We start from the raw sequence: 15,224 nt of genomic DNA on the forward strand, positions 1-15,224 counted from the left end.
ATCTAATCCTATCATGCGTGATACTGTCTGCTGAGCTGTGTATCTAATCCTATCATGTGTGATACTGTCTGCTGAGCTGTGTATCTAATCCTATCATGTGTGATACTGTCTGCTGAGCTGCTGTATCTAATCCTATCATGTGTGATACTGTCTGCTGAGCTGCTGTATCTAATCCTATCATGTGTGATACTGACTGCTGAGCTGCTGTATCTAATCCTATCATGCGTGATACTGTCTGCTGAGCTGTGTATCTAATCCTATCATGCGTGATACTGTCTGCTGAACTGTGTATCTAATCCTATCATGTGTGATACTGTCTGCTGAGCTGTGTATCTAATCCTATCATGTGTGATACTGTCTGCTGAGCTGTGTATCTAATCCTATCATGTGTGATACTGTCTGCTGAGCTGCTGTATCTAATCCTATCATGTGTGATACTGTCTGCTGAGCTGTGTATCTAATCCTATCATGCGTGATACTGTCTGCTGAACTGTGTATCTAATCCTATCATGTGTGATACTGTCTGCTGAGTCCCTGTATCTAATCCTATCATGTGTGATACTGTCTTGTGATCTGTGTATCTAATCCTATAATGTGTGATACTGTCTGCTGAGCCGCTGTATCTAATCCTATCATGTGTGATACTGTCTGCTCTGCCTCTGTATCTAATCCTATCATGTGTGATACTGTCTGCTGAGCCGCTGTATCTAATCCTATCATGTGTGATACTGTCTGCTCTGCCTCTGTATCTAATCCTATCATGTGTCATACTGTCTGCTCTGCCTCTGTATCTAATCCTATCATGTGTGATACTGTCTGCTCTGCCTCTGTATCTAATCCTATCATGTGTGATACTGTCTGCTCTGCCTCTGTATCTAATCCTATCATGTGTCATACTGTCTGCTCTGCCTCTGTATCTAATCCTATCATGTGTGAGACAGTCTGCTGATTTTTATATCTAATCCTATCATGTGGGATACTGTCTTCTGAACTGATGTATCTAAGCTGATCATGTGTGATGCTGTTTTAGAGAAGCGCACAGTACTACACCCCTCATCGTTCTTTACATTGTTGGGGAAGTGACTGTAATGATTGTGCAGAGTTGTGACAAGTGCGGAGCTTCCTGTGGTTTTGCAGAGAGGAGGTTGTCGTTGTCGTCGTTGTTGTCGTCCTTCCTTCCCTTTTTTAACTGACAAGCGTAACGAGCAGATTAAGGAGCTTTGTGTCCGGAGCGGCGCAGGCCAGGGCAGGTAAGCGGCTTTATCTAGAGATGACGGGAGGGGGTGAGATGATGGGTGACGCCAACAACCTGGTCACTGCCAGGAGCTGGGGAACTACAGATCTCAGCACAACCTGCAGCCGGAATGATATATCAGCAGAAATATTTCCCAGGAAGAAGGATAATGGCTTATCATAATCACTCCCATCATCTGCTGAAGGCCCGGCTCACAATGCTGGGTTTAGTAGTACGTGATAGCAAATTGCATTTTTTTTAGATCACACCCATAAAAATCTTGTACTGATCTTTGTATTATACTCCAGTCACTTCCAGAGCTGCATCCTCATTTTTGCTGTTACATTTTGTTTTATACACCAGTCACATCAAGAGCTGCAGTCACAATTCTGTTGGTTTCAGTTGTCTCTCAGGCTGCAGGACTACTCCCTGGTTCAGTGTCTGTACATGCTCCGCTGTGTTGAATTGCGGGAGATGTAGTGTTTTATACAGATTTAATCTGTACAATGAAGTATTAAAGTGAAGCCCATTTTACAGTGTAATCAGCTCCAGTATAGCGAGATGGCACGATATATGGGGGGGGGGGGGTCATTAAGTGGGTGCAGGTTTAGCTTTTGCTCTGGGCCCCCACCTAATGTATGGGAAATGACACTCCCATTTTAGGGTTCTCTATAAACGGGAACTCTGGAGAATTCATATTCATCACAACTTTTGTTTCAGTGGCTGTTTTATGACGGTTTTATGAGGCCTGTGCTGCCCGCCTGCTCCTTAAAGGGCCACTAACCCTAAAGTCGGGAGCTTTATACGGGGAGTGTGTGATATCAGGTACATGGAAATCTCCGCCCTTCCTGGGGAGGGATCAGCGCCTCTCGCTTCAGTAACTTGCGTCGTGTGGACTGGTATAAGTTGTAGATTTGGTGCCCCCCTCGGTATCTGCAGGGGATCAGCCCATCATGGAGTCAGCAGGATGTTCAGGCCACGCGGGGTTATTCTCACATATGTCCATGATCCACTTATAGGATCAACCAAAGCTAAGTAAAGAGCCGGGTAAAGTCACAACTCACGAGGCGCAGACCTGGTGCCACGCTCGCCCCCCGTGCCCATCACCTCCCGCCTATTTCCCTTCTCTGACAATGATTTCCAGAACAATGAGGGAGATAAAAACAGCAGAGGACAAAGTCAAGGTCAAGCCGGTTATAGGAAGTCAATGCTATACAGCAGATATGACAATGGCGGGGGCTGTCATGTGGACTATGCTCCTCCCATTAAATTGACTCCACCCCCTGCAGGTGACTGATACATTGTACAAGCCATGAATGGTGGAGCTCTCACATTGACTATGATGGGGGTGATCATCCGGCATGTCCGCCTACTTCTCTGCGAGGAACAGGGGAGCGGGAAACACAGGATTGTGGGGTCCCTGTGGTGAAACCTTCACTGATGAGATGGTTGATCTGCCATAAATGTCTAAGTAGTATTTGCCCCCTGGCACCATTGCAGAGCTCTGCAGCACGGACACGCGGCTCTATCGTGGTGACGGCGAATTCCTGGCGCAGCCGCACAATCGTGGGTCACTATGTCCTCCTGCGCACGTCTCTCATCACTATTTCCTCTTAAGGCTTTGACGTCTCTAAATCATAAATCCAAATCTAGTATGTGGAATCCATAGTGATCCTGTGCCTCAGTGTACGAGGGGAGCCATAGTGATCCTGTGCCTCAGTGTACGAGGGGAGTCATAGTGATCCTGTGCCTCAGTGTACGAGGGGAGCCATAGTGATCCTGTGCCTCAGTGTACGAGGGGAGCCATAGTGATCCTGTGCCTCAGTGTGCGAGGGGAGCCATAGTGATCCTGTGCCTCAGTGTGCGAGGGGAGCCATAGTGATCCTGTGCCTCAGTGTGCGAGGGGAGCCATAGTGATCCTGTGCCTCTGTGTACGAGGGGAGCCATAGTGATCCTGTGCCTCAGTGTGCGAGGGGAGCCATAGTGATCCTGTGCCTCAGTGTGCGAGGGGAGTCATAGTGATCCTGTGCCTCAGTGTACGAGGGGAGCCATAGTGATCCTGTGCCTCAGTGTGCGAGGGGAGCCATAGTGATCCTGTGCCTCAGTGTACGAGGGGAGCCATAGTGATCCTGTGCCTCAGTGTGCGAGGGGAGCCATAGTGATCCTGTGCCTCAGTGTACGAGGGGAGCCATAGTGATCCTGTGCCTCAGTGTACGAGGGGAGCCATAGTGATCCTGTGCCTCAGTGTACGAGGGGAGCCATAGTGATCCTGTGCCTCAGTGTACGAGGGGAGCCATAGTGATCCTGTGCCTCAGTGTACGAGGGGAGCCATAGTGATCCTGTGCCTCAGTGTACGAGGGGAGCCATAGTGATCCTGTGCCTCAGTGTACGAGGGGAGCCATAGTGATCCTGTGCCTCAGTGTACGAGGGGAGTCATAGTGATCCTGTGCCTCAGTGTGCGAGGGGAGTCATAGTGATCCTGTGCCTCAGTGTACGAGGGGAGCCATAGCAACTACACAGACCATTATTACTTCTTATACAACTACTATCACCAACACTATTACTACTTCTCCCACGACTACCAGAAATATTACTACTGCCACTATCCCCAACTGTACTGCTACTACTACCACTATTCTACCACCCCTATTACTACTACCTCCAGCACTACCTCAACCTCCACTCCCACTACTTTTAACACTACTACCACCACCACTATTCTCATCACAACTACTAATCAGACGTAAGTCCTCGTGCACAGGAGAGTATTGGAGATCTATATCACACGGATCCTAATTATAGTTCCTGCATTTCCATAGGGTCTTTTTATACCATAATAATTTATACCAGTAATAAATACATCCAGAGTCCGCAAAAGAAAAGTTCCATCGGGAGAGCCGTATATCCGACGAGGATCCACCCCAGAATCACTGAACTCACTGCTCGCCGGGGTAAACGCAGTCCAGGAAATGAAACCTCACATCGAACTAAGCGGCCGCTATACGGTTACGCTTTGCATTCTGTATTCTGACTGCGAAATGCGCCAGGCCCGGCACAGCGCGTATTATAGGGAGCGGCGGAAGAACATTCCTGAACCGCCAATCAAACTAAACCAAATACCGAAATAGAGACAGAAGACGTCACCTTCACCCGGGGGCATTTCTTGGTTATTTTATGGCCAAGTGACAGAAGGCTGAAAAGTGAATAAAGTAACAAAATAGAAATATGTGATTGACTGATTGATTGATTGATTGATTGACTGATTGATTGAGTGAGTGATTGATTGATTGATTGACTGATTGATTGATTGATTGATTGACTGACTGATTGATTGATTGACTGATTGATTGATTGACTGATTGATTGATTGATTGATTGATTGATTGATTGACTGATTGATTGACTGATTGATTCATTGATTGATTGATTGATCGATTGATTGATGAAGTTCCCGGATATTACATTGATTTATTTCATGATTTTTCTCTCCAGATCATTATGACGGAGCAGGAGGCAGTTGTCCATGACTTGGAGGATGATGATGAGCTGGAAGGAAAACTGACTTACAAACCTCCACCCCAAAAGTCACTTCAAGAAATCCAAGAGTTGGACAAGGATGATGAGAGTTTAGAGAAGTACAAGAAGTCATTACTGGGGGAAGTGCCGGTAGTCACAGGTACAGCCCCTACACCACATCTACCTCAATCCCCAATATAAGAGTCACCCTTTAATATTCTTCAGAGATTTCAGGTAGCAAATGTGGGAGGACAACCTTTATAGCACCCGTCGTCACCCAGCTCTCCACACACCCTGAATGTAAAGCTACATTGTTTGTTTTTCATCATGCTGTTGTGTTCTGTGTGTCAGTCTTCACTGTAGTTCTGGCTTTATAATCATGCAGCAGGGAGCTCAGGATGAGCAGACTTATAATTATATGTTCTATCAGTTCGTCTAGATGTAGAACGGTTTTATAATGTCATATAGGCAGTAACTGTGAGACGCTCTGCAGCTCAGGAGGAAGTGGTTTTTACAGAGTTTAGAATGTAACGAGCTGCAGCAGCGATCAGGAAATGTCTTCATGAAGAAGAAAAAAAAGAATCGCAGATGGAAAGTTTCACAACAGTTCCTGTTACCAGCAGATGCCACCGAGCTCTGCTACATCTCAACTCCTCGCTGCAAAACCGAGCCTGCGAGGGAGAAATACACAAAATATAACAGCCATATAATAGGAGTACCAGAACTGCAGCAAAGCACCTGCACCCAGCTACATGAGAAAGTGACCCCACCCAAGATCCATAATACTAGAGAGGTTGTCACAGCCCCGCCCCCTGTTACTGACATCACTGATATATAATATAATTACATTGTGATCAGACATGAGATCCACACATCTTATATACAGTAACAGCTATTCATCTATTACTACTGACACCAGCCTGTATATCATGTGTGAGAGGTTGTCACAGCCCCGCCCCCTGTTACTGACATCACTGATATATAATATAATTACATTGTGATCAGACATGAGATCCACACATCTTATATACAGTAACAGCTATTCATCTATTACTACTGACAACCAGCCTGTATATCATGTGTGAGAGGTTGTCACAGCCCCGCCTCCTGTTACTGACATCACTGATATATAATATAATTACATGTGATCAGACATGAGATCCACACATCTTATATACAGTAACAGCTATTCATCTATTACTACTGACAACCAGCCTGTATATCATGTGTGAGAGGTTGTCACAGCCCCGCCCCCTGTTACTGACATCACTGATATATAATATAATTACATTGTGATCAGACATGAGATCCACACATCTTATATACAGTAACAGCTATTCATCTATTACTACTGACAACCAGCCTGTATATCATGTGTGAGAGGTTGTCACAGCCCCACCCCCTGTTACTGACATCACTGATATATAACATAATTACACTGTGATCAGACATGAGATCCACACATCTTATATACAGTAACAGCTATTCATCTATTACTACTGACAACCAGCCTGTATATCATGTGTGAGAGGTTGTCACAGCCCCGCCCCCTGTTACTGACATCACTGATATATAATATAATTACACTGTGATCAGACATGAGATCCACACATCTTATATACAGTAACAGCTATTCATCTATTACTACTGACAACCAGCCTGTATATCATGTGTGAGAGGTTGTCACAGCTCCGCCCCCTGTTACTGACATCACTGATATATAATATAATAGTAATATTAGTACATTCTGCCTCCTATTTTCTCATACCTGTTGTTATACTCATGTTGTTTTTCAGACCCATCAGCTCCAAATGTGACTGTAACTCGTCTCACATTAGTCTGTGAAGCAGCGCCCGGACCTATCACAATGGATCTTACTGGTACGTGATATTGATCTAATGCTAAATATAGAGAGTTACATGGAGTAAGATCCTGAAGCAGCACAAAGCATTTTATGACAAAATATACTGATCTTGTTGAAATAGCATTTACCTCTGTTATCCATAAATGTTTAATTGCTTTTCTGATGTCTTATGTCAATTACAGGAGACCTGGCAAACCTTAAAAAAGAAACATTCACTTTAAAAGAAGGCGTTGAATACAGAGTGAAAATCCACTTTAAAGTGAGTCTGAAAATTTTGAAATACTAGACTGTGCTATTAGTTACATCCTGTATTATACTCCAGAGCTGCACTCACTATTCTGCTGGTGGAGTCACTGTGTACATACATTACATTACTTATCCTGCACTGATCCTGAGTTACATCCTGTATTACACTCCAGAGCTGCACTCAGTATTCTGCTGGTGGAGTCACTATGTACATACATTACATTACTTATCCTGTACGGGTCCTGTATTATACTCCAGAGCTGCTCTCACTATTCTGCTGGTGGAGTCACTGTGTACATACATTACATTACTTATCCTGTACTGATCCTGAGTTACATCCTGTATTATACTCCAGAGCTGCACTCACTATTCTGCTGGTGGAGTCACTGTGTACATACATTACTTATCCTGTACTGATCCTGAGTTACATCCTGTATTATACTCCAGAGCTGCACTCACTATTCTGCTGGTGAAGTCACTGTGTACATACATTACATTACTTATCCTGTACTGATCCTGAGTTATATCCTGTATTATACTCCAGAGCTGCACCCACTATTCTGCTGGTGGAGTCACTGTGTACATACATTACATTACTTATCCTGTACTGATCCTGAGTTACACCCTGTATTATACTCCAGAGCTGCACTGACTATTCTGCTGGTAGATCCCTGTGTACATACATGACATTACTTATCCTGTACTGATCCTGAGTTATATCCTGTATTATACTCCAGAGCTGCACTCACTATTCTGCTGGTGGAGTCACTGTGTACATACATTACATTACTTATTCTGCACTGATCCTGAGTTACATCCTGTATTATACTCCAGAGCTGCACTCACTATTCTGCTGGTGGAGTCACTGTGTACATACATTACATTACTTATCCTGTACTGATCCTGAGTTATATCCTGTATTATACTCCAGAGCTGCACCCACTATTCTGCTGGTGGAGTCACTGTGTACATACATTACATTACTTATCCTGTACTGATCCTGAGTTACACCCTGTATTATACTCCAGAGCTGCACTGACTATTCTGCTGGTAGATCCCTGTGTACATACATGACATTACTTATCCTGTACTGATCCTGAGTTATATCCTGTATTATACTCCAGAGCTGCACTCACTATTCTGCTGGTGGAGTCACTGTGTACATACATTACATTACTTATTCTGCACTGATCCTGAGTTACATCCTGTATTATACTCCAGAGCTGCACTCACTATTCTGCTGGTGGAGTCACTGTGTACATACATTACATTACTTATCCTGTACTGATCCTGAGTTATATCCTGTATTATACTCCAGAGCTGCACTCACTATTCTGCTGGTGGAGTCACTGTGTACATACATTACTTATCCTGTACTGATCCTGAGTTACATCCTGTATTATACTCCAGAGCTGCAGTCACTATTCTGCTGGTAGAGTCACTGTGTACATACATTACTTATCCTGTACTGATCCTGAGTTACATCCTGTATTATACTCCAGAGCTGTACTCACTATTCTGCTGGTGGAGTCGCTGTGTACATACATTACATTACTTATCCTGTACGGGTCCTGTATTATACTCCAGAGCTGCACTCACTATTCTGCTGGTGGAGTCACTGTGTACATAAATTACTTATCCTGTACTGATCCTGAGTTACATCCTGTATTATACTCCAGAGCTGTACTCACTATTCTGCTGGTGGAGTCGCTGTGTACATACATTACATTACTTATCCTGTACGGGTCCTGTATTATACTCCAGAGCTGCACTCACTATTCTGCTGGTGGAGTCACTGTGTACATACATTACTTATCCTGTACTGATCCTGAGTTACATCCTGTATTATACTCCTGAGCTGCACTCACTATTCTGCTGGTGGAGTCACTATGTACATACATTACATTACTTATCCTGTACGGGTCCTGTATTATACTCCAGAGCTGCTCTCACTATTCTGCTGGTGGAGTCACTGTGTACATACATTACATTACTTATCCTGTACTGATCCTGAGTTACATCCTGTATTATACTCCAGAGCTGCACTCACTATTCTGCTGGTGGAGTCACTGTGTACATACATTACTTATCCTGTACTGATCCTGAGTTACATCCGGTATTATACTCCAGAGCTGCACTCACTATTCTGCTGGTGAAGTCACTGTGTACATACATTACATTACTTATCCAGTACTGATCCTGAGTTATATCCTGTATTATACTCCAGAGCTGCACCCACTATTCTGCTGGTGGAGTCACTGTGTACATACATTACATTACTTATCCTGTACTGATCCTGAGTTACACCCTGTATTATACTCCAGAGCTGCACTGACTATTCTGCTGGTAGATCCCTGTGTACATACATGACATTACTTATCCTGTACTGATCCTGAGTTATATCCTGTATTATACTCCAGAGCTGCACTCACTATTCTGCTGGTGGAGTCACTGTGTACATACATTACATTACTTATTCTGCACTGATCCTGAGTTACATCCTGTATTATACTCCAGAGCTGCACTCACTATTCTGCTGGTGGAGTCACTGTGTACATACATTACATTACTTATCCTGTACTGATCCTGAGTTACATCCTGTATTATACTCCAGAGCTGCAGTCACTATTCTGCTGGTAGAGTCACTGTGTACATACATTACTTATCCTGTACTGATCCTGAGTTACATCCTGTATTATACTCCAGAGCTGTACTCACTATTCTGCTGGTGGAGTCGCTGTGTACATACATTACATTACTTATCCTGTACGGGTCCTGTATTATACTCCAGAGCTGCACTCACTATTCTGCTGGTGGAGTCACTGTGTACATAAATTACTTATCCTGTACTGATCCTGAGTTACATCCTGTATTATACTCCAGAGCTGTACTCACTATTCTGCTGGTGGAGTCGCTGTGTACATACATTACATTACTTATCCTGTACGGGTCCTGTATTATACTCCAGAGCTGCACTCACTATTCTGCTGGTGGAGTCACTGTGTACATACATTACTTATCCTGTACTGATCCTGAGTTACATCCTGTATTATACTCCAGAGCTGTACTCACTATTCTGCTGGTGGAGTCACTGTGTACATACATGACATTACTTATCCTGTACTGATCCTGAGTTATATCCTGTATTATACTCCAGAGCTGCACTCACTATTCTGCTGGTGGAGTCACTGTGGACATACATTACTTATCCTGTACTGATCCTGAGTTACATCCTATATTATACTCCAGAACTGCACTCCCTATTCTGCTGGTGGAGTCACTGTGTACTTACATTACATTACTTATCCTGTACTGATCCTGAGTTATATCCTGTATTATACTCCAGAGCTGTACTCACTATTCTGCTGTTTATTATTGGAAACAGTCAGCAATCAAATGACCGCTCAGTGCCTGGTGTAAGGAAGATTGAACCCAAAATGCAAGTCTCCAGAGCAGACACTGAACAAGCAGGGGCTGCTGGGAGATTCCAGATTTGAAGCCTGCAGAATTGTGAATGAAGAGTTATTACATTTTGTGTAAACAAATGAACTTATCACTTCTGTCATTAAACTGTTATTTTCTACATTCTCCAGGTAAATAAAGAGATTGTCTCCGGACTGAAGTACGTGCAGCAAACATACAGGGCGGGAGTGAAAGGTAAACATCTTCTATTTATGAAGCCAATTCGAAAGTGGGATCCTGGGGGACTGGGAAAACGGGGATAACGCAGAATCATTAGACCACTGTTCTTTACAGAGCCCATAAACTCCCATACAGAGCCCATAAAGTCCCATACAGAGCCCATAAAGTCCCATTCAGAGCCCATAAAGTCCCATTCAGAGCCCATAAAGTCCCATTCAGAGCCCATAAAGTCCCATACAGAGCCCATAAAGTCCCATACTCATATACAGTGTAGCTCTTACTTCACTTCTGAAGGCCGGTAAAGGAGCCAGGTCCCGATTTTGCCTGAATTATTTGATATTATATTTTGTTACATTTTGCTCTGCGGAGATCCTGGGCGAGACATATTTTGGAATGAGGGAAACAGGAATAATGCAGGAACACTAGACCATCGTCCCATAAAGTGCCATACAGAGCTATACAGTGCAGCGCTGCCGTTACTTCTCATCCTTATGGCACCTATGGCAGGGTATAGATTTGGTGACCACGTCTTCCCCCTGTGTTTGCTGTCATAGAGAGGTTTCGTTACATTTTGTTCTTTGTTTCGCTCGTTTCATCCTGACTATCTCTACCATTTGTTCCGTCCAGTTGCTAAAGCCACGTTTATGGTGGGAAGTTACGGTCCCCGGCCAGAAGAATATGAGTTCTTGACTCCTATTGAAGAATCTCCGAAGGGAATGTTGGCTCGAGGAACCTATCACAACAAGTCATTCTTCACCGATGACGACAATCACAATCATCTAACCTGGGAGTGGAACCTGTCCATCCGCAAGGAGTGGAGCGATTAATGCCGCTCTATAACCCCCCGACTGAATCTAATACTACGATTTTACTTCAAGGAAACCGGCAGCATAAACAAGCAGAGCAATTTCCTAATACACCTGACGAAGCTCCAGTTCCGTTTTCCACCACACACATATTAAATATCTTAGTTGCCTGTTGTCACCACTAGGGGACGAGCTGTGTGCAGTTAATATAAAAAAGAATCAAAACAACTGAATATAGATCGCCCCCTAATGGCTGCAACAGGCAACTTAGATTGTAGATAGAAGAGCAGAAGAAAAGAGCTGTGTACTAAGGAATTACAGCTCTGGAGCATTATGGTGCATATTCGGAAACTTCTCCAAATCATTTGTCCTGTTTGTTTCTTAAAAAAAAAATTGTAGTAGTGGATACCCTTTAAATGTTGCCTGCAAGAATCTGCATTGCCCCTGCCCCCGCTTCTAGCAGAACCAGCAACCTGTTCTGATAGGCCAGCTTGTGTTATATGGTGTCACCCAACATACTCTGCTCTCCCCTTAAAGAGGTGACAACTATTCTTTGGATTTGTAGATGGTCATTATGGTCCCTTCCTGCACCGGGTGCCCCAATATGTTTTTATGTTCGTTCAAATTCTAAGTCAACCAGATCAGTGAGTAGAACAGTCCGGTTGGTTTGGGTTAAATCTACAGAGGAGGTTGCAATTAAAGAGTCATTCCACCCATAGATCATATTCACAATTCATCTGTAGAGTCCGGTAAGAGTCCTGGGGGCTAAATAGATGACAAATGCTCGGAGCGCCATCTAGTGGAGCCCCGAGAGATCGTCACTTCCCTTCCCCCTCTCAGATGTGAAGGTGGGTGAGCTCTGCTGGCCTCATAGGTGTCATCTCATCAGTAGTTTAGCGCTGGGTGCGCTCCCCCTACCCCTGACCGGACACGACTAACGTCCAAAGTTCTCCCGTTCTAAATGTGACAGATAAAATACAATGTATCAGCTGCTTCATGAACACAATATTATATAGCATCTATTATGAGTTGCGCGTGTTACGAGCGCTTGCGTGCGACCCGCAGGAGTATATTGTGGCTGCCATGGTGATGTATTATATACGATGAAGACAACGATGTCCACAGGATGAGATCTTGGCCTCAGAACAAGACGCTGTGTTATATTAATAAAATAATAACCAAAAACGTATCGCGTAGGAGTCCTGATTTATATCCCGCAGACCAGGGGCAGATATACCATATGTACCCAGACAGGGGCGGATATACCATATGTACCCAGACAGGGGCGGATATACCATATGTACCCAGACAGGGGCGGATATACCATATGTACCCAGACAGGGGCGGATATACCATATGTACCCAGACAGGGGCCGATATACCATATGTACCCAGACAGGGGCGGATATACCATATGTACCCAGACAGGGGCCGATATACCATATGTACCCAGACAGGGGCGGATATACCATATGTACCCAGACAGGGGCGGATATACCATATGTACCCAGACAGGGGCGGATATACCATATGTACCCAGACAGGGGCCGATATACCATATGTACCCAGACAGGGGCGGATATACCATATGTACCCAGACAGGGGCCGATATACCATATGTACCCAGACAGGGGCGGATATACCATATGTACCCAGACAGGGGCGGATATACCATATGTACCCAGACAGGGGCGGATATACCATATGTACCCAGACAGGGGCGGATATACCATATGTACCCAGATAGGGGCGGATATACCATATGTACCCAGACAGGGGCGGATATACCATATGTACCCAGACAGGGGCGGATATACCATATGTACCCAGACAGGGGCGGATATACCATATGTACCCAGACAGGGGCGGATATACCATATGTACCCAGACAGGGGCGGATATACCATATGTACCCAGACAGGGGCGGATATACCATATGTACCCAGACAGGGGCGGATATACCATATGTACCCAGACAGGGGCGGATATACCATATGTACCCAGACAGGGGCGGATATACCATATGTACCCAGACAGGGGCGGATATACCATATGTACCCAGACAGGGGCGGATATACCATATGTACCCAGACAGGGGCGGATATACCATATGTACCCAGACAGGGGCGGATATACCATATGTACCCAGACAGGGGCGGATATACCATATGTACCCAGACAGGGGCGGATATACCATATGTACCCAGACAGGGGCGGATATACCATATGTACCCAGCCAGGGGCGGATATACCATATATACCCAGACAGGGGCGGATATACCATATATACCCAGACAGGGGCGGATATATCATATGTACCCAGTAGATTAGGGGCCATTGACGCCCCAGTAGCGGCTTCCTATTGTCTATGACATTGCATGTTAAGGACTGAGCTGATAGATTTCATGGCTCACAAATACCGGTGGATTTTTATAGAGACCTACTGTAGGGCTATGTTCACACGAAAAACGGCCAAAAAATACAGCGCTGTTTTCAAGCGAAAACAGCCCCTGATTTTCAGCCATTTTTTATGCATCAGGCGTTTTTTGATGCGTATTTTATGGCCGTTTTTGGAGCGGTTTTTCTATTGACACAATGCAAAACGGCTCAAGAAGTGATATGTACTTCTTTTTTTTACGGGGAGTTTTTTTACCCTCTGTTTTTAAAAACGGCCGCGTAAAAAACGCCCCGTGGGAATGGAACACAGTTTTTGCCATTGAGATCAATGGCCAGATGTTTGGAGGCGTTCAGGTCGTTTACGGCCCAAAAAACGGCTGAAAATAAGCCATGTGAACATACCCTTAGGGGAGTCTGCATGAGTTATTGAGAGTTAGGGGCCCATATGATATTCTTACACAGGGGCCCCCTGCTTTCTGTGTCCGCTCCTGCTGTGGACCAATCCAATTGCTATATTGCTCGTACTGTGACAAAGTAACGAAAGCTTCATCATTGTATAGGAGGTTCTGCAAGTTTCTAATGGACTTTGTTAATCTATTTCTCACCATTTTCAAGATCTCTGCTTACTGTCAATGAATGAAAAGAATCATGTAAACATCTAGAGGCTGGCAGCCCTTCCTGATATAGTCCTGTTGACACAGGTGTACAGTTTGTTACAGTGTATCAGCGCTCACTCTTGTAATGAGCCCTGCACTTGTATTACAAAAATATATAATTAACAGGCACCGCTCCCCAAGAATAAAAAACAAAACACAGGGGTCACACAGCTTTACTAGACGCCTGAAGGAAACGTCTGTCCAGTTATGTGTGACTGATCCCCTGCCAGGAGCGAAGCTGTAGGGGGTGCAGAGGCAGCCGTCATACCAGGACCCTAACCCTGGGGGAACCGTGGGCCCCTCCGTCACATCAGAAGACCAGTGTTTTAAATGGCGCATGGTAGGTGGGGGGGTCGGTACGGATTTTGCTTTGGGGTCCGGGAGCTTGGAGTTACTCCTCCGTTCGCCGCTGTTTGTATAAAGTTTCCATACAAAGCCGCGACATTCCGACTCTTTCCTTGTATCCGCTGCAAACGACAAGACGATGAAATGAATGAACACGAATCCAAGGACAAGTTACAGCCACAATGTCCTGTATCCGCCTTATCACGGCAGCAGATGTGCGGTTCCCAGGCCTCCGAGCCTCACGTCATCATCTCGGCTCTGCTCAACCAGTCGTCACTTCACTACAGAGCGGAGAGAACGGCCACCAGTGGACACCATGAGACGACACTCCTGCTGTATCCAGGCCTCGCTGCTTCTCCTGTTAGCAAACATTTCTCTGGCTGCAGAACCCGGGAACAGCACTGATATTGAGGGTAAGTCCCCGCTGTTTACTGGCCACATAGAGGGGGGGATCTAACTCTTGGTCATTAGGACTAACCGCAGCTGGTCAGCCATCGTCCTTATGTCTTATAATACGA

General features: G+C 44.9%; 2 protein-coding genes across 2 annotated transcripts in view; both read left to right on the plus strand.

Moving 5' to 3' along the window:
• The first annotated feature begins 1,129 nt into the window (after positions 1–1,129).
• On the plus strand, positions 1,130–12,493 carry ARHGDIB (Rho GDP dissociation inhibitor beta). Its single transcript, XM_075832454.1, has 6 exons — positions 1,130–1,250; positions 4,727–4,910; positions 6,547–6,630; positions 6,797–6,873; positions 10,454–10,517; positions 11,130–12,493. Exons 2-6 carry the CDS (start codon positions 4,733–4,735, stop codon positions 11,327–11,329), a joined length of 603 nt encoding a protein of 200 aa, XP_075688569.1. The 5' UTR covers positions 1,130–1,250; positions 4,727–4,732; the 3' UTR covers positions 11,330–12,493.
• A 2,465-nt stretch (positions 12,494–14,958) lies between these two features.
• The window catches only part of ERP27 (endoplasmic reticulum protein 27), a 16,252-nt gene continuing 15,986 nt past the window's right edge, over positions 14,959–15,224 (plus strand). Inside the window, exon 1 of the mRNA XM_075832455.1 lies at positions 14,959–15,119. Within this exon, the coding sequence (XP_075688570.1) occupies positions 15,023–15,119 (97 nt within the window). The 5' untranslated portion in view covers positions 14,959–15,022. The remainder of the gene's footprint in view (positions 15,120–15,224) is intronic.

Source organism: Rhinoderma darwinii, chromosome 7 (genome assembly GCF_050947455.1).
Source record: "Rhinoderma darwinii isolate aRhiDar2 chromosome 7, aRhiDar2.hap1, whole genome shotgun sequence".
Lineage (NCBI taxonomy): Eukaryota > Metazoa > Chordata > Amphibia > Anura > Rhinodermatidae > Rhinoderma > Rhinoderma darwinii.

Coding starts and splice junctions, on each gene's coding strand:
- ARHGDIB (XM_075832454.1), top strand. CDS start 4,733: ATGACGGAGCAGGAGGCAGTTGTCCATGACTTGGAGGATGATGATGAG. Junction 4,911..6,546: donor GGAAGTGCCGGTAGTCACAG/GTACAGCCCCTA, acceptor GTTGTTTTTCAG/ACCCATCAGCTCCAAATGTG. Junction 10,518..11,129: donor ATACAGGGCGGGAGTGAAAG/GTAAACATCTTC, acceptor TGTTCCGTCCAG/TTGCTAAAGCCACGTTTATG.